General features: G+C 39.9%; 1 protein-coding gene across 8 annotated transcripts in view; it reads left to right on the top strand.

Moving 5' to 3' along the window:
- The window catches only part of DIS3L2 (DIS3 like 3'-5' exoribonuclease 2), a 361,340-nt gene that overhangs the window by 91,698 nt on the left and 242,170 nt on the right, over positions 1 to 27,472 (top strand). For all 8 annotated transcript variants that reach the window (XR_011562175.1, XM_070774057.1, XM_070774030.1 and 5 more), the window contains one exon: positions 17,108 to 17,342. Coding sequence is in view for 7 of the 8 variants with exons in the window: in XM_070774057.1 (XP_070630158.1) it covers positions 17,108 to 17,342 (235 nt within the window). In the remaining variant the exon portion in view is untranslated. The remainder of the gene's footprint in view (positions 1 to 17,107; positions 17,343 to 27,472) is intronic.

Consider the following 27,472-nt stretch of genomic DNA (forward strand, 5'->3'; position numbering starts at 1 on the left):
CAGCTGTGTTCCAAAGTAGTTGTACCACTTTTCACTCCCATTAAAAATACGTGAGAGGTTCTGTTTTTCCACATCCTCACCAGGATATAGTAGTAGTATTCTAGCCTTTCTCATGGGCGGATGGTGATATTTACTTTTCGTTGTTGTAGTTGTTGATTATCTTTTGTTTTTGTGTTTTCCTGATGAAAAAATGATACTAAACAATTCGTGGGTGTGCTCACTGGCCATTCATATAAATTTAGTTTTTTTCTGGGATGTCTGTGCAAGTTTTTTACGCATTTTGCAGTTGGTTTGTTTTTGTGTTAATGAACTGTAAGACTTTGTGTCCTATGAATAAAGACTTCTGAGAGGTGTGTATGTGTATGTACATTTATTTATCTCAGGTCTTCTGTTACTGTTGTTGTTGTTTTTTTTGTCTAGTTGTTTTATTACCTGATAAATATCTGTGATTGAGGATCTTTTTTATTAGGTACATGTAACTTACAATCATTATAACTTGGTAATGCATTGACTCTTTAAAAATTAAAAAAATTTTATTATCTTTAAGATTTATTTGGCTGTGCCAGGTCTTAGTTGCAGTGCATGCGACCTCTAAGTTGTGGCATGTAGAATCTAGGTCCCTGACCTGGGATCAGACCCAGGCCCCCTGCATTGGGAGTGTGGAGTCTTAGCCCTGGACAATGGGAAGTCCTGCATTGGCTCTTTCATTAACATGAAATAATCCTCCTTGACCCTTGTGATGCCTTTTTTTCTTGACTTCCACTCCGTGTGATTATTTAGCTACTTCAGTTTTATAAGAATGTTTTCCCAGGTGGGAAATGATAGAGAACATCTGACATGACATAAGAAAGATTAATCATGGAGGAGGAGGGGGCAGTGGCATCATAGGGGAGAAGGTCCTACCCAGTGAGCAGAGCACTCAAGGGAAGAAAATAGGATTCCAAGCTGGATCACTCTGTCTGTGGTTTGAGGTGGGAGGAAGGAAAGGATGGTTGCAGATACAATTAGATTTTTTAGAGTTGGCCATACCTTAAATCTATTAAAAATCTAGCAGTAAGCACACAGATTATAGTGTGCCAGCAACCACTAATCAAATGTGGTTTCAGTTTTTATTATCAGTACATGAGTGTGGTAGTTAAGTGTTGGCTGACTTTTCAGATAATTGTGGTTAATCTGTTAGTAGTAAATTGGCTATATGGAACATCTTAGGTTCTGGGATTGTGGCCCTGTTTATATTAACGTCCTGAATATCCCTTGCTCTGAAAATTTTTTTATTGTATACTGCCTGTATACTGTATTGTATACACCATTTTTTGAAATGGTGTCTACAAATTGAGCTTATTTTTCAGTGAGGGCCAGCATAGTCAAGTATGTCTCAAGGATGTGAAATTCATTTTGCTACAGATGATGTGAAGTGAAGGAATCTGAGGGCAGGCACTGCAGCTACGTCTCTGTACATGTAAAAACTTCAAATACAAATAATCTTTATTTGACATGTGCTCTACATCCATGAGCATGTTGTTTAAATTTTTTTAGGTTCTTTTCTTTCCTGAAGGATGTTATGTTCTTGCTTTGATTCTGTATCAAAAATGATCATGATTCTAAAAAGGGAATGATCTTTGGTTCATGGAAACAGTTGAAAATTATTACTAGTAGGCTTCTGTGAATACAAATGCAAAGAAATTACCTTTAAAAAGAACCCTACTTTGATCATTTCTGAGGAGAACTTCAACTTTGTTCTTTACTAGGTTTGAAAACTGGCCACAATCCTCAGACACAGGAGGGTATCAGTCCAGTCTACCTCCTTGCTGCGGGAATGGGCATGTGATTGATTCAGGAATGAACGTGTGACCCGAATCAGTCCCAGCAACATAGTCCTGGGACTTTTGTGCAGAGCACCTGGGCACGAATTTCTCTCTCTTTTTTTTCCCCCACTCTAGTCTCTAAAAGAATGGGATATATTCTAGAGCTATTGGAGTCCTTGACACATGAAGAGAGAGGCTGCCCTGGTTTTGAAATTAATATTGAGGAAATCTGAAATCTGTCTCTCTACCTCTCTTCCCCACCCTCCCCCACTTCCATTCCTCCCTCCCTCTGCAAATTCAGATGAGCCTCTCAGTCTGATCAGAATGACTCAATTATGTAAGCTAATCAGTTACTTTAAAAAAGCCAATTCAAGTTTTTCTGTCTCTTGCAGCTAAAACAGTCATTATTAATACACTGAGTATATTTTAGAGACTTAAGTCAACATACAATAAAGAGTAAGGTTAAGAGAAAAGAAACCACTGTACAGAGTTACCAGTAAAATGTGTGTATTCTTTCACTAAATCTCAATAATCGTCTATTCCTTTCATGAACTCTGCTCTTGGAAGTTCTTCTGTCCAGTTCTTCTCTCTCTTAGGAACTCTTCCCTAGGGTTTGCTTTCCCACTTTTGCTTCTATCTACCTCTTGCCTGACTGTATTTGTTCCTGAGTTTCAGAACTTGGTGTGATAGTCTGCCAAATTCTCTTCCCTACCTCTGTACTCTTTCCTGGCGTCTAAATATTTGATATCTTGCTATGGAGAGTATTCTTGGTGGAAATCTGCTGAGTTCTGTGAATTGTCCCCACTCTAAGGGGAAGTGTGCCTGCTTCCTACTCTTCTTGGTGACTAGGCACAGAGGTTTGGTTGCATCAGGGTGAGGTTGTGGGTAGTTAGTTTCTTGTGGTGGCCATGAAGAAAAGAAAAGAGGGCATGTGTTACGAGACACCCAGAATTCTGTTTCAAGCCCTGCGATCTCTTAGGAACCATGTGCAGAAACCCTAAAGCCAGCCTCATCAGACCTCTGCACTCTGAGAGAAGTTCTTCTCCTGAGCCTAGGCCTGCCGCTGTATAGGCTCCTTGATGAATACAGATCGTTTCTCCAAGAGCCCTTTTTCCTTTTTTTCTTAAAATATTAAAAAAAAAAAAAGCTGAACAATTTAAAAAGGGAGTTAATAGTTCTCCTAACTGCTCACAGGGAAATAGAAAGGAGAGATGGATCCTACTGTTCTGAGTTGTTAGAAACCTGTGTTTGAGTTGCTGTGATCTAAGCCAGGAAGCAGTTTGAAGTCTGAGTGGTGTCTAATGGAACGAATTGGCAGATAAGATTAAAATGGTTAAAAAATGTCAGTGGTCAGTGGATACTGAGAAGGTAAGGTCTTTGAATGCTAACTCAAAGAACAGAGAATTAGTTTCTTTAGGGAAGAAAAAACCATGAAAAATTTTGAGTAAGAAGGTAATTTAATCAGATTTTTTTTTTTTTTAATTTCCGGAAATCTGTAAGATGGTGGCACTGAGAATACCAGGGAATTTGTGGAAATATAAGCACTCTTGTAAAAAAGACAAGTGAAGGACTTGGCAAAGCAGTATGCTTGGCAGCAGAAAGAGTCAAATTTGGTTGTGAGGTTTTGAGTTTGAAAGGCCTGGAAGAAAATGCTTGTGGTATTAATAAAAAAAGAGAAGAGGAAGGGGAAATGCTTTGAGGGGAAGGGCTAGAGTGGCTTTTGATGGTTTGAGTTTAGGTGATAGTAGCGCATGAGAGTGGAATCGTGTTGGAGACATTGTGCTAGGTTCTATGTTAAGTGCTGGGAATACAACATTGAACAAATGGGTGTGAAAAAGTCCCTGCTCTCATGGAGCTTGTGTTTCACTAGGAAAGACATAATAATGTACATACAATGCCATGGTCAATAGTGATAAGGACTGAAGAGGAAAAATAAAATAAGGAAGAGAGATGTGAATTTGGGGGTGGGGTTGAGATTTTACATAGGGTGACCAAAGAAGGCTTCATAGAGAAAGTGATGATGAGTAAGCACTGAAGGAAGTGAGGGTCCTTGTGAGGATCTTGGGGAACAGTGAATATATACCTAACTTGCTCAATGAGTAGTAGAGATGCTGAGGAGGGGAGTAATTGAAGTTGAAGTCTGAAGGATCACCAGGTAGGGGTAGAGCTCAGGTACGGCCTCTGCATCACTCAGGATCTGCGATTTAGCTCTGAGGGAGTCAGAAAGCCTTGCAGGATGTAGAGCAGAGAATTGACCTGATTTGACCACCTTTCATAGGCTCACTCTGACTGCTGTGTTGGGAGAAGACGAAAAGAGGACAAGAGTAGGAGCAGCCCCCTTACGAGGCTCTTGCCTGTATCTAGGTGAGAGATGATGGACCTGAACCAGGATGGAGGCCGTGGTGGCCACGAAGCTAGAGCTGATAGGATGAGTTGATGGCTGTGATGCAGGTTGGGGGAGAAGAGGAAGGAATTGATTGATTGATAAGGCTAACAAGAGTTTTGGCCTGAGTAACTGGAAGAAATGGGAATAGTTTTTTCTACTCTTGTTAACTGAATAAAAGGTACTTTTGGATTAACTACTATAGGCAAACAGAATTCCCAATTAACATATATACCTTTAAGAACATCTGTAATATGTCTTTAAATTGATAGGATCCCTGGTCCTGTTTTAAAATGAAAGAAGCATATTGGCAAGCCTTGTCAAGAACTCCCTGTGGAAATATCAATTGCTTTTCTTGGCTCCAAGGTATTTCCTGAACAGTGTATTATACTTTGTCCCAAGTGTGCCATTAAGGGATTTGAAAGTTTGTTAAAACATGTGTGGCAAGTGAGTGCCGTCACTTAAGCCCAGCCAGAGAAGCCAGGAAACGAAAAGCAGCTCCTCGTGGACTTTGTGACATGCATTACCTGTGAATCAGAGGCTCAGGTGGGTTAGGCAGGGCAGTATCTCCTGTGCACAAAGCCTCCAGCAGACTCTTGTAAACAGCCCTTTCAATAGAAAGTGCCCGAGGACATAGGGATATGTAAATCTTCTCAGAGAAGCTCCATCCTACCAAGTTGATAACAACTCCCTGCCCCCCAGGAATGTCATAGAATTTATTTGCTTGGAACAGAATTTTCCAGTACTAATATAGACTTGCTCTTTTATGCGATTTAAAATAGTACTCTTCAGTGATGGCTTTTGTGTTCAGGAAACGGTTTTTTCTATATCGGTACACAGGGAGGCTATGAAATGTTTCACGTGTGGAGCTTGGGTAAGCCATCAAGATGAAAGGTTACTTGGCATTTTTCTTTAGGATTCTGTTTAAATTGGTTACAGGTACTCTGTTGCTCACCAGTTTTGAAATGCATTATATTAATTCTAAAAAAGATGGGGAAGAAAAAAACTAATATGAGTTTTGAAGTCACAGGTTTCTTCATTCTGGTGAGTTTGGGTTGCTCTCTGCAGTTGATCACGTATACCACTCAGTGTAGACATCACCCACCCCTCTTCTAAAACAGAGACATCACTTTGCTGACAAGTCAAAGCTATGGTTTTTCCAGTAGTCACGTATGAATGTGAGAGTTGGACCATAAAGAAAGCTGAGCACCAAAGAATTGATGCTTTTGAAGTGTGGTGTTGGAGAGGACTCTAGAGAGTCCCTTGGACTGCAAGGAGATCCAACCAGTCCATCCTAAAGGAAATCTGTCCTGAATATTCATTGAAAAGACTGATGCTGAAGCTGCAACTCCAGTACTTTTGCCACCTGATGTGAAGAACTGACTCATGGGAAAAAACCCTGATGCTGGAAAAGGTTGAGGCAGGAGGAAAAGGGGACCACAGAGGATGAGGTGGTTGGATGGCATCACTGACTTGATAGACATGAATTTGAGCAAGCTGTGGGAGTTGGTGATGCACAGGGAAGCCTGGAGTGCTGCAGTCCATGGGGTCACAGAGAATCAGATACGACTGAGCAAACTGAACTGACTGACCCCCTTCTAAGGGATGGATTGGTACTTCACACTGCGGGAAGCGGTGCTTGCATCTTGGCTTTCTCTTCATCTAGGCATTCATGGTTTTTCTAGCTAAAACTGTTGTTTTCAAATTGGTGACAGTGTACTTTATGGTTACATTTGGGTTTATATTGAAACTGGGGTTATAATTTAGATATAAAGGTTTAGAATTATTTCAGAAAAATGCATTTATGTAAACATCTTATGGTTTTATTCATTTGCATGTATACTTATGTTTGTGTCTTGTGATAAGTTTCTTCTCTGGTAAAATAACCAAGTTTCCAGACAGGGCAGTCATGGAGGGCAGTGCAGTATGGTGTAGACAAGCATACTCGCTTTTCCTGAAGGAGAACGTGCATTCTCTTGTCTCCCTCTTCTGCACATGTGTCCTTCCCCAGCTTAGTCCCCTTTTCATGTGTTCACCTGTCCGAATCCTGAGGGAGGTGGGGTGTGAAGTGAATAAGCCAGGTTGGGAGTTGAGTGAATCTGTTTTCTACTTTTCCCTCAGTCTTGATCTGTTTCACAAAGGGCTGGACCAGTTTCTATTCATTTTGCTGTACATTCTTGCTGATATTTGGTGTTATCAGAATATTTAGATTTTGCCCATCTGTGGGTCTGTAGGGATATCTCATGGTGATTTTAATTTGTATTTCTGTGATGACTTAATGAGGCTGAGCTTCTTTCCATGTTTATTGGCTGTTTGGCAATAAAGATTCACTATTTTGTTAAGGGCCTTTAAGCCTTTTCCCCATTTGTCTATTGGATTGTCTTTCACTGATCTATAGGAGTTCTCTATGTATTCTGGATTATGAGCACTGCCATGGCTTATCTTTTTAAATTTCTTTTACATTACTGTAGGATAAAAGGAAAATTTAATTTTAATGGAGTTGAATTTATCATTATTTTCTTTCATGGCAGTGCTTTTTGGTTATGTTTGAAATGTATTTCCCTATGTATTTTCTAAAATTCTGCCAGCCTTTTAGATTAGCGTCTTCCTTAGCCATTTCCCCATCACATGGTTGCACAGGGTCTCTGATTTAGCAAGTGTTCTTGTTTTCAAATTAGGGATGTTCCTTAAGGCCTTTTGCCATTCCTTTGTTAACACTGGGCTTCTGTTCCCTTTAAATTACATAAGTCATGCTGTACTCACTGTCCTTTTCCAAAACGTGTATCTTTTCTTCTCTTTGTCTCTGGTCTCAAGATTCTGGGCTTAGGCCTATTCCTTTCAGAGGTAAGCTTCTTGGAACCTCCTCTCAATTTCATCCCTGACGGGTTCTCAGGGTCCAGGTCCTACTGAAGAGGCCACATTAATGCTGTCCAGCCTCCAGAGATTGCAGCCTGTTGGAAAAAGGGGATCACCTTTTCCTTTCATTACACTACCACCCTGTCTCCAAAAGGAGACAATAGGGAGATTACAGATGTATCCATGGTAAAACTAACTGCAGGGTGTGTTTGACGAACATTTCTCTGTGTGTGTGTATGCACGTCCTTTTGTATTTTTACTGTTTGCTTTTATGAGCAGAGTTTTGTCATGCTTATCCTATCCCGTTTATGGAATAAGACTGAAAGTGAAAAAGTTTTGTGTGACCCAGTGATTTGGTTCCCGCACAAACCTGTTTCTGTCCTGTCCTCCAGAGACTAGACTAAACCTCCAAGAGAGAAATAGCCCCAGTTGCAGTGTGCACCGGAGAAGGCAATGGCACCCCACTCTAGTACTCTTGCCTGGAAAATCCCATGGATGGAGGAGCCTGGTAGGCTGCAGTCCTTGGTGTCGCTAAGAGTCAGGGACGACTGAGGGACTTCATTTTCACTTTTCACTTTCATGCGTTGAAGAAGGAAATGGCAACCCACTCCAGTGTTCTTGCCTGGAGAATCCCAGGGACGGGGGAGCCTGGGGGTCGCACAGAGTCGGACATGACTGAAGTGACTTAGCAGTAGCAGCAGCAGCAGTGTGCACTCTCAGAATAGTAAGTGCAGGCAGCTGCCTTGTTCCCTCAGGTCTGTGGAGGAAACCTGAGGAAGTTTTAAAGTCCTCAGTTAACCAGGTCAGTAATGTATCCATTTTCCTAAGGCCTCCCTCCTTTCACCCTGAGCTCAGAGCTTTCCAAAATACTGATCAATCTAAACTAGTAGCCTCCAGCACTAGACATTTCATATTGTACAAATATAAATTGTATTATATCCTCACAGAGCATTTACTATCTACTTGTAGATGTGTGTTTTTCTGTGGAGAAAGGGTTTACAGCTTTCATGTGATTATCAGAGAGAATGAAAATTATCACAGGGAATTCTTAGTATGTCATCTCTGTGAAACTTCAAAATTGAGAACCGCTGAACTAGACTTTTCCAACTTTTTCAAGATCAGTCCCACAGAAGAAGGCCTGTAACTTTACAGATCCAGGAAAAATTGGGCTGCTATTTTCTAACCCTCGTACTCTTGTGTCTGGAAACTATTCTGAAAACTCTCTTGCATCCTGATAGTCTTTTATATTCCTTTTTTCAATTTTCTACCCTTTTATCCATCTGTTTATTCCTTAAACATTGAGCACCTAGATTGACTATGCAAGTTGCTGTAGAATAATCAGATATATAATTGGCGAACATATAATCTTTAATAGATGAGGAAAATCACATGCATAGATAATACCTGTGCTTGTGTTCAGTCACTAAGTTGTGTCCACTCTGTGTGACCCCAAGACTGTAGCCTGCCAGGCTCCTCTGTCCATGGGATTTCCTGGGCAAGAATCTTAGAGTGAGTTGCCATTTCCTTCTCCAGGGAATCTTCCTGACTCACGGATTGAACCCTCATCTCCTGCATTGGCAGGCGGATCCTTTATCACTGAGCCACCTGGGAAGTCCATAGATACACTGTAGTGAAAGAAAAGGAAAGTCCAGTAGAGGAGGTGCGTATGAATTGCTTTTGGACTTTAGAAAAGGATACCTGCCTCTGTTCTGGGGCAAGTACCAAGGCGTGAGGAGGAAGTGAAAGACTATGTGGTGGATTCTAGGGTTATAGAATCCAAACGATTTGGGTCTTTAGAGATGGGTGGATTTTAGATATGTGTAGATGTTAAAGAAACCTGAGCACCGAAGAATTGATGCTTTTTAACTGTGGTGTTGGAGAAGACTCTTGAGAGTCCCTTGGACAGCAAGGATATCAAACCAGTCAATCCTAAAGGAAATAAGTCCTGAATATTCATTGAAAGGACTGATGCTGAAGCTGAAGCACCAATACTTTGGCAACCTGATGTGAAGAACTGACTAATTGGAAAAGACCTTGATGCTGAGAAAGAATGAAGGCAGGAGGAGAAGGGGGTGACAGGGAATGAGATGGTTGGATGGCATCATCGACTCAATGGACATGAGTTTGAGCAAGCTTGGGGAGTTGGCGATGGATAGGGAAGCCTGGCGTGCTGCTGCAGTTTATGGGGTTGCAAAGAATCAGACACGACTGAGCGACTGAACTGAACTGAGATGCTAAATGCAGTCATCTCTGGTTCTTTATTCATTCAAATGCGACTTGAGTATATATGTGACCTAGCCTTGGTCACTTTATGGAGTTTATATTTATCAGGGCAGGTGGATTCTGAACAGGTCATTTTCTAATTAATTGCTATTTATTCATTCATTCAACAAATACTTTAGTGGCTACTAAATGTTTTTCCCAACTCTTAGAATATAGCAGTAAAGAAAATAACCTCTGTGCTCATGAAACCCACATCCTAGTTGAGAGACAGAAAGTAGGTAAATATATAATAAATTGCCAGGTAGTAATAAGTGCAGTGATGAGAAATAACAGTGAGGTGGGGCTGTTTCAGTTAATGTGATTAAGGTAGGCCTCTCTGAGAGGAGGATATTTGAGCAGAGACTTAATCAGAACGAAGATAGCATTTCCTGTGAATAGCTGGACAGCGAGTTTCTTGATAGAGGGAATAGCAAATGTTAAAATCTCAAGATGAAGATGTTTATGTTCTAGGAACAGCAAGGAGATCTCTGGGATTGGAGTGTAATTTGCAAAGGAAGAAACTGTAGAAGTTGAGAGTGGAAAAGTAGATATGGGCCAGATTGGACAAGACACCATGGCCTGGTGATGGATTGATGTTGGGAAGCTATTGGGAGAATGACATGGTGTGATTTGTTTTAAAAAGACAACTCTATCTCCTTTGGTCCAAAATAGAAGTCGGGAGACCGGTTGTCATAGTAGTTCCACAAGGACATAAAGGTTGCTTGGATTTGTACAGTGACAGTCGAAACATCACGAAGCTATATTTTCAGGGAAGGATCAGTGGGCTATCTTGTTGGATTGGATGTGGGTGTGTGAGGGAGACAGTCAAGAGTGATGTCCCAGTTTGGTGCCGTCTGCCAAGAGGCAGCACTGGGAGAGGGGTGGGATCAGGTGGGGACCAAGGGTTCTTGTTTGAGGTGCCAGCTGACATCCAGATGATGTTAAGTAGGCAAATGGATATGAATCTGGAATTCAGGGAATGGTTGAGGCTAGGGTTTTAATTTTTTGGAGTTAATGGCATATAGAGAGATTTAAAGCCACGAGACTGGGTGAAATCATCTAGGGAGTGAGTGTAAATGATCCCCTCCCTAGTGGTGTTTAATATCTTCCTCTGTTCCTTAATCACGTCAGATTCAAGTTCAACTAGGGGAAAATACTTCACAGATAGTGGTATGTACTTCCTAATTATAGTACATCAGGAAGCAATTTGGTTCTTTCTCTTTTTTATGATATTTGTATTAATCAGTGGGTTCAGGTATTGCTGTTGTGGTCTATCTGTTATAAAATTCCATCCCCATCAGCATTTAGCAACCGTTCATGATCATTTTTGGAATCCATCATGTCAATAGGGATAGCAGAAAGGTGTTAATGGATGTCTTTCCTTCCTTCTTAATTAGCTGAAATTCTTCTGTAAAGAAGCACTTTACCTCATCAGCTGTTTGGTTAGCCTGAGGTACAGTTTGTACAGGAAAGGTAGGATGAATGTTTAGAATTTCCTAAGGTTGACCAGAGACACCTCTTTCATGATGATTTCTGAGTCCTTTTGATGAGACTCCAGTAGCCTGTAAGTGCTTCCTTGTTTTTCACATATGACAAGATCTTCCAGGTTCATCTTGTTGATTTCTTTTTCTAGACTTGAATTAGCCATTTCTCTAAGGAGTTGCACAGCCCTCACTCTTAATCAATATGTGGTATGGAAGGGTTAGAGTGCCTTTTGTATCCTATGACCTTCAGGTGATCTTTTCCCCCCATAACATTTATTCTAATGGGTACTGTGATAATAAAAATAGAATGAAAATACTTTAAAAATGCAGTGTATTGATTTATATTTTAACTACACAGTTTTGAATGACTTGATTTATACATTAAACCCTACTACCTTAACAGCATTTTCTGCTTTAGTAACTCAAAATTGAAATTAGTGCCTAAAACACTAATTCTTGAGTATAGCTAATCTAAACCATGGAGATTATCGCAAAATCAGAACTGGGTTGATTTTGAAATGTGCTCTTCAGTTAAGCTTGCTGTACTCTGGTTATTGTTTCCCACTGGGCTCTTCTTCCCATTGACTCTTCCTTGAACTTAGCGTGTATAAGCCAAAGCATAATTCTTCATATGTAGGTAGGCAGAATCATGGTGATTACAGAATTCTTTTTATAGATTACTCACACACTTATATACCCATACAAAGACTACGTTTCAGTGTGGGATAGTTAAGCCTTCACACTGTATAAAGTCCATATTCTGGTTAGCCCTCTAATATTTTCTCCATGGTCTATAGGAACCAAATCCTTTGTGGAAACCATTAGCAGCAGAAATAAAAACATAATACAGTGTAATTCAGGTATGACCTAAATCAAATCCCTTATGATTATACAGTGGAAGTGACAAATAGATTTAAGGGACTAGATCTGATAGATAGAGTGCCTGTGAACTATGGACAGAGGTTCGTGACATTGTACAGGAGACAGGTATCAAGACCATCCCCAGGAAAAAAAAATGCGAAAAAGCAAAATGGCTATCTGAGGAGGCCTTACAAATAGCTTTGAAAAGAATAGAAGCGAAAAGCAAAGGAGAAAAGAAAAGATATACCCATTTGAATGCAGAGTTCCAAAGAAAAGCAAGGAGAGAGAAGAAAGCCTTTCTAAGCGATCAATGCAAAGAAATAGAGGAAAACAATAGAATGGGAAAGACTAGAAATCTCTTCAATAAAATTATAGATACCAAGGGGACATTTCATGCAAAGATGGGCTCGATAAAGGACAGAAATGGTATGGACCTGACAGAAGCAGAAGATATTAAGAAGAGGTGGCAAGAATACACAGAACTGTACAAAAAAAAAATCTTCACGACCCAGATAATCACAATGGTGTGATCACTGACCTAGAGCCAGACATCCTGGAATGTGAAGTCAAGTGGGCCTTAGGAAGCATCACTACAATCAAAGCTAGTGGAGGTGATGGAATTCCAGTTGAGCTATTTAAAATCCTAAAAGATGATGCTGTGAAAGTGCTGCACTCAATATGTCAACAAATTTGGAAAACTCAACAGTGGCCACAGGACTGGAAAAGGTCAATTTTCATTCCAATCCCAAAGAAAGGCAATGCCAAAGAATGCTCAAACTACCGCACAATTGCACTCATCTCACACGCTAGTAAAGTAATGCTCAAAATTCTCCAAGTTCCAGATGTTCAAGCTGGTTTTAGAAAAGGCAGAGGAACCAGAGATCAAAGTGCCAACATCTGCTGGATCACTGAAAAAGCAAGAGAGTTCCAGAAAAACATCTATTTCTGCTTTATTGACTATGCCAAAGCCTTTGACTGTGTGAATCACAATAAACTGTGGAAAATTCTGAAAGAGATGGGAATAGCAGACCACCTGACCTGCCTCTTGAGAAACCTATATGCAGGTCAGGAAACAACAGTTAGAACTGAACATGGAACAACGGACTGGTTCCAAAAAGGAAAAGGAGTACGTCAAGGCTGAATATTGTCACCCTGCTTATTTAACTTATATGCAGAGTACATCATGGGAAATGCTGGGCTGGAGGAAGCACAAGCTGGAATCAATATTGCCGGGAGAAATATCAATAACCTCAGATATGCAGATGACACCAAGTGAAGTGAAGTTGCCCAGTCGTGTCCGATTCTTTGCGACCCCATAGACTACAGCCTACAAGGCTCCTCTGTCCACGGAATTTTCCAGGCAAGAGTACTGGAGTGGGTTGCCATTTCCTTCTCCAGGGGATCTTCCTGACCCAGGGATTGAACCCAGGTCTCCCACATTACAGGCAGACACTTTACCTAGTGAAGAGGAACTAAAAAGCCTCTTGATGAAAGTGAAAGAGGAGAGTGAAAAAGTTGGCTTAAAGCTCAACATTCAGAAAACGAAGATCATGGCATCTGGTCCCATCACTTCATGAGAAATAAATGGGGAAACAGTGGCTGACTTTATTTTTCTGGGCTCCAAAATCACTGCAAATGGTGATTGCAGCCATGAAATTAAAAGACACTTGCTCTTTGGAAGGAAAGTTATGACCAACCTAGATAGCATATTCAAAAACAGAGACATTACTTTGCCAACAAAGGTCCGTCTAGTCAAGGCTATGGTTTTTCCAGTAGTCATGTGTGGATGTGAGAGTTGGACTATAAAGAAAGCTGAGTTCCAAATTGATGGTTTTGAACTGTGATGTTGGAGAAGACTCTTGAGAGTCCCTTGGACTTCAAGGAGATCCAATCAGTCCATCCTAAAGGAGATCAGTCATTGGTGTTCATTGGAAGGTCTGATGTTGAAGCTGAAACTCTAATACTTTGGCTACCTGATGCGAAGAGCTGACTCATTTAAAAAGACCCTGATGCTGGGAAAGATTGAGGGCAGGAGAAGAAGGGGATGACAGAGGATGAAATGGTTGGATGGCATCACCAACTCAATGGACATGAGTTTGGGTGGACTCCGGGAGTTGGTGATGGACAGGGAGGCCTGGCATGCTGCAGCTCATGGGGTCGTGAAGAGTCAGACACGAATGACTGACTGAACTGAACTGAACTGAACTGAAAGGCCTGGAACCTTTGTTTACCATCTTTCCAGAAACTGCATTTTACCTTCTAGTTTAACTCTGGCATGTCAGTTGTTTCCTCTCACCCCTGCCCCCAGCACTCCTCTCTCTGAGATGAGGTGTGTAAGGCATGACTCTTAGAAAAGAACAGTAGACCAGTGATCGTGTGTAGCCACCATGCTTAGATACGGGGTACACATGTGTACCTCCTGCCTGTGTTTTGGGCTGTTCTGACAGTGCCTGAGGTTGTGTTAATTCTGAGGATGATCAGGGGCAGATCTTCCTAAATGTTATTGAATTTGCTGGGCACGTTTAAGGAAATTGAGTGAGTCTGCTGATTTGAGAGATGACAGGTTCTTTTTCTTCTCTAATTTGTTAGTGAGTACTGTCTTTTGAATGATATGCTCTGGGTCAGGTGTGTAACCAGGACTTACGTATCAAGGTGAAGTGCACATAGAGGAGAACTGGTTTTGTAAATTGTGTATTAATTTCAAACTTAGCTGTTGCTTCAGTCTTATATATTCTCATACAGTAAAGGGTCTGAGGGGTATCTCTTCAGCTAGTTCTTGGTTAGCCAGTTGAGCTTTTCTTTTCTTTTTTTTTACTATCAAAGAAAAAAAGTCTTGTTTGTTTGGAAATAATGAACAAACGTGGAAATAATGAACAAATTAATGAATGACCAAGTGAATAAATCAGTGAATCTGACAAGAGTCAAAACAAGGCAAGAGTTGAAAGAAAATTTCATTAAATATATTCAGAAATTGGAAATCAAGTTTTCAAAAGATTTTATTAAAAGGCACCATTTGCTCAGAGAAGTTCACCATTTCTTACAATTATTTCTGTTAGGACGTTTTCATGAAGTCAAATATTTTAAAACTTTGGGAATATATTTTTAGAGTCTATATTTTGATGGTGTGAATATCTTTGGAGTATTTTATTTTGATTTTTTTTGGTGGATATTATAATATTCTTTGTCTGGGGACAGTTGTGTTAATTGGAATCTGTCACATTATAGTGTTTGGAGAGAGATGTTTTTTGATAACTTTTTCTGCCTGTATAAAATGAAGATCTTTCATTAAGTGTGATCTTTTTGTGATCTAATTTGAACATTAATCTGGTTTGTTGAAAGCAAGCATTTAATTTGAAACCTCAAAGTTAAACTCAGGAAAATATTCAGTTTAGTCGCTCAGTCGTGTCTGACTCTTTGTGACCCCATTGACTGCAGTACCCCAGGCCTCCCTGTCCATCACCAACTCCCAGAGCTTGCTCAAACTCATGTCCATTGAATTGGTAATGCCATCCAACCATCTCATCCTCTGTCGTCCCCTTCTCCTCCTGTCTTCAATCTTTCCCAGCATCAGGGTCTTTTCCAATGAGTCAGTTCTTCCCATCAGGTGGCCAAAGTATTGGAACTTCAGCTTCAGCATCAGTCCTTCCAATGAATATTCAGGACTGATTTCCTTTAGGATTGACTGCAAGGATTGATCTCCTTGCAGTCCAAGAGACTCTCAAGAGTCTTCACCACCACCACAGTTTAAAAGCATCAATTCTTTGGCACTCAACTTTCTTTATGGTCCAGCTCTCACATCCATACATGACTATTGGGAAAACCATAGCTTTGACTAGATGGACCTTTGTTGGCAAAGTAATGTCTCTGCTTCTTAATACGCTGTCTAGGTTGGTTATAGCTTTACTTCCAAGGAGCAAGAGTCTTTTAATTTCATGGCTGCAGTCATCATCTGCAGTGATTTTGGAGCCCAGGAAAATAACGTCTGTCACTGTTTCCATTGTTTCCCATTCTATTTGCCATGAAGTGATTAGACCTCTCGATTATAGACACGTAGGGAAACCGCTAGAAGCTCTCTCACTTCACTCAGGTCTCTGCTCAAATGTCGCTTCATCCAGGAGGCATCTACCCTAACCACCTTACTGGTAAACCAGCCTCAGTCTCCAGTGTCTATGTATGCTTTTTCATTAGCGTTAAACTTTTTGCTGTTTACACTGCTGCATCTTTGCCACTTAGAATAGTGCCTGGCACCATGAAAGGTATTCCATAATGGTTTGTTGAATGAGTAAATTGTTTACCGTCTGTCTCCCCAATAGAATTCAGGCCTCATAAGGATGCCTGGCACAAGTTTGGCCTTCTAGCATTTGCTTGAAAGAATGAAGTGAATGTAATACCAATAGTATTCAAATTCACGTGTGTGTGTGTGTGTGTGTGTGTGTGTGTATGCTGGTCAGTCGCTTCAGTTGTGTCCGACTCTTTGCGACTCGATGGACTGCTGCCCTTCAGGCTCCTCTGTCTGTGGGATTCTCTAGGTAAGAATACTTGAGTGGGTTGCTGTGCCCTTCTTCATATATATGTATATGATATGTATATGTATATATATACATATATGATCACATCTTGGTTATATGTTTAAACTGCACATAGATTTCTCATCCAGAAATGGATTGTTGGAAGGATGTAGTCTCTAAGTAAAGTCTAGAACCAACACAGTCTGCTATCTTTTTTGCTAATGTGGATAGGCAGGTTTACATACAGGGTCACCTTTTTTTCAGTGGCTAAATAACACTGGTATATGTTAGTATCATGCTGATAGAAATCAAAGGGTACTGTCATGTGAGTATCACGTGACCAACTCATTGAATGGATTAGTAGTGAATTCTTTTCTCTTTGCTTCATTTTTTAAAGTTGAAAAAGTTTGTCATTCTTATTTCTAGTGTAAATGTCTGTTAGTTGTGTGCTTTCTATGCTGATCTCAGGTCTCAAAATGGAGGTTGAGGGCTTATATTTTTTATGAGAACATTTCATAAACTCTTGTTCACATTGGATTTTGTTTCTGTTTCATTTTACATTCTTGTGGTTTCATTTGGGAATGCAGTAACATACTGTGTTGACTTCTATCATTTCTCAACATCGTGGTTGGTCCCATGTGATGAACCCTTGTGAAGCAGGGTGGTACTTCTGGTATTCAGGTCCTTTGTGGGAGAGGGGATGAAAGTATATGTCAGAAAACTGAGAAGTGGATATAGCATTAATCTTGGGCATATTGAAGAGCTGGGTTGATCATAAGGCAGTCTGTACATCTGGAAAATAAAGATTCTTTTTCAAACTACATGGTGAGTATCTACTGCTTTCAAATGTGCAGATTTTTCCTTAGGAAAGAAGAATGAAGACAGAAGAATCTGCACTTTCCCTTTTTCTCCTCCAGTGATTTAGCAGAACATTTCAATTTTCTTCAGGTAATTAAACCGGAGAGCAATGACAAGGAAACAGAAGGTGCCTATGAGTCCGATCTCCCTGAGGAGCTCTGTGGAAGCCAGCTTCCGCAACAGTCCCTGAAAGGCTATAATGACAGCCCTGATGTCATTATAGAGGCGCAGTTTGATGACAGCGACTCAGAAGATGGACATGGCAACACTCAAAATGCTCTGGTTGATGGTGTTAAGAAACTCTCAGTGTGTGTGCAGGAAAAAGGTGAGTACAGGACGGCTTTCTGACATTTTATTTGGTAGATTGTCTTAAGTATTGGAATTCTTTCTGTGCCACAGAATTCATCACACAGTACAATTGGTGTCTTTCTAGTTTTTAACCTGTGGCAGCTTTTAGGAAAGGGGGATCTTTGACAGGCTTCAGCTGCTGTTTATGAGGCAGGAACAAACTGCTGCTGGTGATTTGTGTGGTCAGTGGCTGCTGTTGTCACAACAGCTATTGTCCTAGGGGGCTTTGCATTGTGTTGATAGCTCACCTTGATTTTCCTGTGATGAGTCCAATCCCACCCTGTGGTTGATGGGAACAGAATTAAACCATTAAATCCTTCCCCCCAAAAAGCACTTCATTTTACCCTAGAATTTGCTTTAATTTTAACTCAGGACATTTTGTCCTTAGTGGTGGGAATGAAAAATGAAAAGTGTTTGCAAGTGAAAATGTTAGTCACTCAGTTGTGTCTGACTCTTGCAACCCCAGGGACTATATAGCCCACCAGGTTCCTTTGTGCTTGGAATTCTCCAGGCAAGAATACTGGAGTGGGTAGCCATTCCGTTCTCCAGGGGATCTTCCCAACCTGGGTCTCCTGCATTGCAGGGAGATTCTTTACCATCTGAGCCACCAGGGAAGCCCAGTGGTGGGAATGGATCACTTTACATGTGATAAGTAGATGATCCTTACAGAGTTTCGATTGTAAACTTTTAGAAAAGCTAGTCTTATTTTCTCTGATCAAAATTTAAACCATGAGTCCCCTGGATGCTGAAAAAGCAATTGCAGACATTTAGGGGAGGAGCTGTGACCAAAGACCCTACCTGAGTGCACTCTGAGAAACTTAAGGGAAAGGAGCAAAAACTGGAATATTTCAATGAATAGATTTCTAGAAGGTTTTAAGTGCAGGGAATCTGTTTTCTAGCCAGATTGAGTTTTATGTATGTCGTGAAATGGAAAAAATTGACCTGGCTAGGCCAACTAGATTATGAGGTTTTTTTAATCAGGAAGAAGTTTCTGGCACAGCCCCCATGAAAGGCTGGAAGAAATGCCAGAAGATTACTAAAGGAGGATGTTGAGCAGACACGCTGTGATAGAGACTGGTGAGCACAGTTCTCTGACTCCTGAAGAAAGTTGGAGGTGATTTCAGGAAGTGACTGCATATAAGGATCGTCCTGTGTCTCCACTGCTGATGAGGGAGTGATCTGGGGCAGCAAGCATTTTCTGAAAGCATATGTTGTGTTCTGGTGCCAAGTACTGCTCATCCAGAAGGACTTTCCAACTTTGAAATTCTGTCTGAATGAGGAGGCCACTGCTTCCTCACTGCCCTACCAGGTGTGCTGACCTGAGGACACCCAGGTTCTTTCTGTTTTTTGTGGCCTGTTTAGAGACAACTAGTGGTTTCACTGTTCACGGCCCAGCCGATTTCATTTGGATGTTATTCCTTGAAAATTCATTCTTCTGATGTTTCTTCTTTTTTCTTTCAAAAATAGTTGGATACTGTGACCCTCTTTTGAGAGTACATGTGTATCATAATGGCATTAATACTGTGAGTCATGTCTTTGTGGGAAGACCCTAAATAGTTAAATCGTTTATCAACAAGGTCACCGAGAGAGATACTTGAAGGACAAAGCCAAGGGGGGTTAGTACTTTGGAATTGAGGGGGTAATTATCCCAAAACTACTTTGTGGAATCCTTGCTCAGGTGATTGAAGTTGGTAGACCTCAGTAGCCTCTTTTCCCCCAGGCTCCAAGTTGAAGAGTTAAGATGCCTCAGTTTCTCATTAGTGGTTGGTACCAATACAAGCACAAGGAAGTACTGATGGATGGAAGTGATGGCAGAATTGATGCCTGGGGTGGATATTAGTAATCCACTTTGCTCTTTGTTTGGGAAATTCTGATGCTGGACCTACTCTTGATTTGTCATCTGGTCCCTCCATCTCTGTTGCAAGTAAGTATCATTGAGTGTTTTGCAAGTCCACTGTAAGCAGTGTTTTCCTTACTCTTTTTATGGTCTTCCTATCCTACTGTTATTTATATTGCTTCCTTACTGGCCCTGACTGAGGGAACAGCCTTAATCCTTCCCTCAGTATCTGGTACCAATTTCTCTTTCCCGCTAGCCTCTAAATAGAGAGAGTTGGTGAAACCACATGGCTGTTTCTCATTTCTTGCCCTCTTGATATTTAGGAAAATTGCAATTTGCTCTTTTAAATATCATGGTGTTTTTAGAATATTTCAACCAGCTTCTCTTCTCTGGATAATATAAAATCTGGTTACAGTTAGGATGTTAGTACTTTTTGCACCATTTAAGGGTTTGAAATTTGTTATTGAAACAAACCATAACCTTAAGAACATCATAAACTTTTCCTATGACTTCTAGAAAGGTTCTTTGCTTTGTCTTCTAGTTACAGATTGTGTATTATCCTAATCACACTTATGTGCAGAAGAGGGGTTTTTATTTATTTTTGTTTTAATATCTTTTTTTTAAAACCTGAAGCAAATGCTATATATTACAGTATGCATTGTATATCCCTCTTTGCCCAGGAAACATTCATATCTTTATTGTAACTACCAGTTTCTCTGGTAAGTGAGCAAGTAACCTCAGCTGTCTGCAGCAAATACTTTGCATTCAGAGAAAAGTTTCTCTGAGCATCTCAGACCTACATAGTAGTTTCTTCTAGAAAGACAGCATGGATCTGGATCAGCCTCAGCCCTTGAGAGAGAATGGGCCAAAGACCTAGGGCCCTTTTCTAGGTCGAGCCCCACAGCCTCTCAAGGCTAAGCTTTTACCACTTTCTAGGCAGTGGCATTATCAGCATAGGAAATGGCCATCTGGTCGAGACCAGGGACAACCCAAATAAATATCTTTTGGTATCAAGTATTTGAGTAACAGTCACCTAATTAGTCAACTCCTAAGGAGAAGAAAAGTCATGACTGAGTGGCGCAGTAGCTCTTTATCATACATCTTTGGGAACTTTAAGAAGAGTTTTGAATCTTAGCATTGGTGACTCAATCAGGCTGTGACATACTTTTCCTGTTCTCTACCTTAGTAGGGTCTGTCAGAGATCTTGTTCAGTTTTCTGGTCTGGAAGTAGGCTTCTGCAAGTACCCTGAAGGCTGAACATGGGTTTGAATGTAGAGTCGGTGACATTTTCAATTCTCTCTTTTTGTCTCTGGCCGCCTTTAGCTCTTTCTTGAAGGGAGAATCCACAGGGAATCCTTGTCCCTTTATGGGGTTTGACTCAATCTGTTACTCCTCCTCCTGGGGCCTGCTCAGGTCAAGCTCAGGAATCAGGAAGAGCCCTTTCTTTCACACTTAAAATTCATCTCCTTCCAATGACAGCCCTGTTCAGTGTCTAGGTTTAAGTTGCCTTTCCTTTGATAAAAAGTAACTGTATTTCCCTTTGGCTGAGAAAAGCAGGTCTGTATGATTATTCATCTGTGATACTTTGAGGTTACTGAAATCCCAAGATCCCTAGCTGTTTGGAAACCCTTCTTTCCTTCACAGAGAGGAATGGTTGGTCTAGCATAGGATTTGGGTCTTAGGTAGACATTGTAGGTCCTGACCATCTTTCTCTGCCTGAATCACACATGATACGAATGCAACACCCATTTAGTCTAAAAAGCAGGGAAGCAAAAATCCCCACTGTACCCTTCTAGCATAGGTTTGGACAAGACTTTGCTCTCTCTTTCTTTTTAATGATACTTTAAAACACTGGCAGTCTTTTGGACTCTGTGGGAGAGGGAGAGGGTGGGATGATTTGGGAGAATGGCATTGAAATACGTAAAATATCATATATGGAACGAGTCGCCAGTCCAGGTTCGATACACGATACTGGATGCTTGGGGCTGGTGCACTGGGACGACCCAGAGGGATGGTATGGGGAGGGAGGAGGGTTCAGGATGGGGAACACATGTATACTTGTGGCGGATTCATTTCGATATTTGGCAAAACCAATACAATATTGTAAAGTTTAAAAAAAAACAAAACACTGGCACAAAACTTTATTCAAAAATTAAATAGATGGCAGTTGCCCATCAACCACAATTTTTGACTGAGTGGGCAACCATTCCTCCCCGTGAAGTCCTCAAAAGAAATATATGAACCAAGGATAGAGCAATGCAGAGGAGCAGTTCTTTATTAACTAAGGTTTTGACCAAGGCAGAGTGATTACACCAGTCTATACTTTCACCAGCAATTCATGAGGCTTAAAAATTTTTTTTTATTTTATTGAAGTATAGTTGATTTATAGTGGTATGTTAGTTTCTGCTATACAGTGGAGTGATTCAGTTATACATACACACATATATATGTGTGTGTCTATATATATATATTCTTTTTTCATGTTCTTTTCCATTATGGCTTATTACAGGATATTGAATATAGTTCCCTGTGCTATATCATAGGACCTTGTTGTTTATCCATTCTATAGAAAATAGTTTGCATATGCTAATCTCAAACTCCCAGTTCTTCCCTCTTCCACCCTGCCTCCCCCTTGGCAACCACAGGTATATTCTTTGTATCTGTGAGTCTGTTTTGTGGCAGTTTATTTATGCCATATTTTAGAGTCCACATATAAGTGATGTCATATGGTATTTGTCTCTCTTTTTCTGATTTTCTTCACTAGTGTGATAATCTCTAGGTCCATTGATGTTGCTGCAAATGGCATTATTTCACTCTTTTAAAAAATATTTATTTTTTAATTGAAGGATACTTGCTTTATAGAATTTTGTTGTTTTCTGTCAAACATCAACATGGATCAGCCATAGGTATACATATGTCCCCTCCCTACCTCACTCTCTTTTTTTTATGGCTGAGTATATTCCATTGTGTGTGTGTGTACACACAATATCTTCTTTATGCATTCATCTGTTGATGGATATGTCTTCCTATGTCTTGGCTTTTGTAAATAGTGCTGCTGTGAACAATAGAGGTACATGTATCTTTTTGATGTATGGTTTTGTCTGGATATATGATCAGGAATGGGATTGCTTGATCATATGGCAACTCTGTTTTTAGTTTCTTAAGAAACCTCCATACTGTTTTCCATAGCGACTGCATTAATTTACATTCCCACCAACAGTGTAGGAGGGTTCCCTTTTCTCCACACCTATGAGGCATCTTCTGTTTTCTTGTTCCTGCCAACAGTTTTCAAGTTTTTATCCTCTAGAGACTAAGTTCTGTAAATTGCCTTTTCATATTGTTTGCCCATTGTTCCATCAGAGTTACTGTTCTATCGTTGATTTGCAGGAATTTCTTGTCTATTCTCCATAATGATTGCTTTTCCATTTTAGGCATTGCAAACAACCTCTGTTTTTCTGTCCTTTATTCATTCATCTATTAACTTTATGGTGTTTTCATTGAACAAAATTTCTTAATTTTACTGCAGGAAAATTAATCAAATACTTTATAGTTTTTTTTAGTTTTTCCCTCTGCTGAGGTCACATATCCCACACAACCTTTATTAACTCCACAGTATTACCTTTTGCTGAACTTTATGAAGCTAATTCTTTACTGATTGAGAGTATTATTTGGTTTCTGTCCTTTAAATATATTTTTGTTATTGAACCATCCTTGAATTCCTAGGATAAATCCTACTTAATCCTGATATATTTTTATTTTTTAAATATAATACTAGATTTACTTAGGTAATATATAGTGTAGGGTTTTTAGTATTATGTTAAATGGCCCTATCATTTTCTTATCAGTATCTGATTTTTAGAATCAAGATTATGTTAGCTTCATGAAGTGTCCTGATCAGTTTTTGACTGTTTACTATTTTCCCGGAACGACTTGTATAAGAGAGGAATTAAGTGTTCCTTAGAATTTGGTAGAACTCATTGTAAAATTGTCTACACCTGCTGTTTTTCAGAAGGCGAGATCTTTGCTCTTTCAGTCTTTTATACTAATTGGTCTGTTTAATCTCTCTCTCTATTTTTGGTGCCAATTCTGGCATAATTTAAGGGGAATTTATCCATTTGAATTTATGAGCACATAAATATTCTTAATACTCATTGAAAGTAAAAGTTGCTCAGTCCTGTCCGACTCTTCATGACCCCGTGGACTATACAGCTCATGGAATTCTCCAGAGCAGAATCCTGGAGTGGGTATATGTTCCTTTCTCCAGGGGATCTTCCCAACCCAGGGATTGAACCCAGGTCTCCTGCATTGCAGGGGGTTTCTTTACCAGTTGAGCCACCAGGGAAGCCCAAGAATACTGGAATACTGGAATGTGTAAGTCTATCCCTTCTCCAGGGAATCTTCCTGACCCAGGAATCAAACCAGGGTCTCTTGCATTGCTGGTGGATTCTTTACCAGCTGAGCTACCAGGGAAGCCCATTAATATTCTTTAATTGTTAATTTCCTTGTATCTGTACTTTTGCCTCCCTTTTCATTCTGTATTTTAATTGTTTGACCCTTCTCTCTTTTTTCTTAACTCTTGCTTGCCAAAGATCCATCTTATTGTGTTGCTAATCCTTTCATGACGCCAGTTGTCATGCTCTTCACACCATGCACACTGTTCGCTGAACCCATGGTAGGAAAGTTGCGAGCTAAGAGGCTGGAAGGAGACTCAAGGAACCGTAGGAACTGCAGACATGTTTTTTCTCTCCTGGCTGGCATGGCAGCCATAACACAGCCTCTCTGCTGGCTGATGCAGCAGCTGTAGCAGCAGCCACAACATAATTATAACATAATAATAACGAACTTTCACTTTTCACTTTCATGCATTGGAGAAGGAAATGGCAACCCACTCCAGTGTTCTTGCCTGGAGAATCCCACGGACGGGGGAGCCTGGTGGGCTGCCTTCTATGGGGTCGCACAGAGTCGGACACGACTGAAGCGACTTAGCAGCTTAGCAATAATAACAAAGCCATAACATAACCTCATATAACATAACCATGATGTTGCTCCAATGTAGCCCTGATGCAGTTCATACTGGTATCCCGCACAAAGTAGCCCATGACCAAGCGAGTGCCTTGTGATGTGCATGTACAGTGCTGTAAGCAATCTCAGCCTATACACAACTGTGCAAAGTCATTGTTTACAGAACATGGGGCCAGAGGGCATGAGAGTGTGGGGTGAGAGAGCCTGACTGACGCCATCTTGTTAATTTACCCACATTAATCTTTTCCAGGAGCATGATTTTTTGTTGTGTTATTCTTCTGTTTATTGTTGATGGGATGTTGTTCTTTGTATCATTGATATTTACCCTTATCGTAGTTACTTAATTCCTTATTTGGGAGGGTTTCCTTTTTTGCCCTTTTCCCAACTTCTTTTTTTAAAAATTCTTTTTATTTAATTAATTTATTTGGCTGTACCAGGTCTTAGTTGCAGTATGTGGGCTCTAGTTCCCTGACCAGGGATTGAACCCAGCCCTTTGCATTGGGAGCACAAAGTCTTAGCCACTGGACCACCAGGGAAGTCCCTTCCCAACTTCCTCAGTTCAGTAACTCTTTGCAACTTTTCTTGTTTCCTTTGAAATGCTTTTAAAGGTATAAATTTCCCTCTGAATACTACTTTTGCCATATCTAGGATATACCTGGATATATTTTTGTATACATACTAACCATATATGTAGTTACAAATAATAATCACTGATATTTATTGAGCATTAGCTATGTTCTAGGACCTAAGTACTTTATAATTAGTGATTATAACAGATTTCTATATATTAATATTGTATCCTGTAACATTACTGAAGTCATTAGTCACCATTGGGTGTGATGTTAGCTGAGAGTTTGTCATAAATAGCCTTTATTATATTGATATATATTCCTTCTCTACCAACTTTGATGAGAATTTTTATCATGAATGGATAATGAATTTTGTCAACTACTTTTTCTGTGTCTATTAAGATGATCATGTGATTTTTATCCTGTTTGCTAATGTATCGCATTGATTGATTTGCAGATATTGAACCATTCTTGTGTCCCTGGAATATATCCCACTTGATTACAGTGTATGATCCTTTTATATATTGTTGGATTTGGTTTGCTAATATTTTGTTGAGAATTTTTGTATCTATGTTCTTCCCAGATATTGGCTCGTAGGTTTTTTTTTGTCGTTTCTTTGGTTTTGGTATTAGGGTGATGGTGGCTTCATGGGGGTACTCTGTCCTCTTCACTTTTTTTAGACTAGTTCAGGGAGGATATTATATTACTACTTCTTTATATGTTTGGTAGAATTCCCTTGTGAAGCCATACAGTCCTGGACTTTCATTGGCGGGAATTTTTTTAAATTACAAATGCAGTTTCACTACTAGTAATCAGTGTATTCAAATTGTTTGTTTCTTCTTGATTTAGTCTTGGCAGTTTGTATGTTTCTAGAAATTTGTCCATTTCTTCTAGGTAATCTGTTAGTGTATAAGTGTTTATAGTATTTCCTTATGATTTTTTTTTTTTTTTGTATCTCTGTGGTATTGGTTGTTATTGTTCCTCTTTCATTTCTAATTTTGTTTGTTTGAGTTCTCATTTCTTCTTGGTGGGTCTGGTTAGAAGGTTATCAATTTTGTTTATTTATTCATTTTAAAAAAACAGCTCTTGGTTTCATTGATCTTTTCTGTTGTTTTTTCATCTCTATTTTATATCCTCTGTGATCTTTATTATTTCTTTACCACTGCTGACTTTGGGTTTTGTTTGTTCTTCTTTTTAGATGGTAGGTTAGATTGTTTATTTGAGATTTTCTTGTTTCTTGAGGAAGGCCTGTATTACTATAAACTTCCCTCTGAGAACTGATTTTGCTGCATCCAGTAGAGTTTGGAAGTCATTTCCATTTTCATTTGTCTTGAGGTATTTTCTGACTTCCCTGTTGACCCATTGGTTTTTTAGTAACATGTTGTTTAATCTTTACATGTTTGTTCTTTGCCCACTTTTCTTTCTGTAATTGACTTCTAGTTTCATACTGTTGTGGTTGGAAAAAGTGCTTAATATAATTTCTATCGTCTTAAATTTGTTGAGACTTGTTTTGTGGTGTAGCATGTGATTTATCCTGGGGAGTGTTCCTTGTGTTCTTGAAAAGAATGTGTATTCTGCTGCAATTCATTCTCATTTTCTCATGTCTGTAAAGTAAGGATCAGTAAGCTTAACTGGCCCCACAGGCCAGACCCAGTCATGGCCACTCATTTACGTATTCTCTACATCCACTTTCAGGCTACAAAAAGAGTTGAGTAGTTGTGACACAGAAGTCTGTCTCTGGGTATCCCACAAAGCCAGAAATACTCACAACTTATTTAAACCTGTAATTCTCAGGTTATTTGGTCTCAAGACACTTCTATGTTCTTAAGAATTACTGAAGACTCCAAGGTGCTCTTATGTATGTAGGTTATATCTATCAATATTTCTGTATTTAAAATGAAAACTAAGAAAGCTTTAAAATATTGCAAAATTCTGCAAGTACACAAGTCTACATTTAAGAAAAACTTCAGGTTTTAAAATAGTGATTTAAAATTGGGTATTAGTGAGGTTAATGAGATTATGGTAGATAAAACAATAGTCAAAATCCAGAGGCAAAAAATGGAAGTAACATCTAAAATGTGCTTGTTTATACTTTAAATTGATTATCTTAGAAAATTCTAGAAAACACAGGATACATCAGCACACATTCCAGTAGTCATTAGAGCAGGGGGTAGCAGAGGTATTCTGTAAAGGGCCACATTGTAAATATTTCCAGCTCTGTGGGATACCCAGAGACAGACTTCTGTGTCACAACTACTTAACTCTTTTTGTAGCCTGAAAGTGGATGTAGAGAATATGTAAATGAGTGGACATGACTGGGTTTGGCCTGTGGGGCCAGTTTAGCTTGAAGTGAAGTTGCTCAGTCGTGTCTGACTCTTTGCGACCCCATAGACTGTAGCCTATCAGGCTCTTCTGTCCATGGGATGTTTCAGGCAAGAGTGCTGGAGTGGATTGCCATTTCCTTCTCCAGGGGGATCTTCCCAACCCAGGAATCGAACCCGGGTCTCCCGCATTGCAGGCAGACGCTTTACTGTCTGAGCCACCAGGGAATCCCCAGTTTAGCTTACTGATCCTTATTTTACAGACATGAGAAAATGAGAGTGAAAGAGACAAATAATGTCTTAGTATTATTACGAAGAGTCCTGACCGTGTGAATCCTTTGGCAGGATCTCAGACCAC

Source organism: Bos indicus, chromosome 2, assembly GCF_029378745.1.
Source record: "Bos indicus isolate NIAB-ARS_2022 breed Sahiwal x Tharparkar chromosome 2, NIAB-ARS_B.indTharparkar_mat_pri_1.0, whole genome shotgun sequence".
Lineage (NCBI taxonomy): Eukaryota > Metazoa > Chordata > Mammalia > Artiodactyla > Bovidae > Bos > Bos indicus.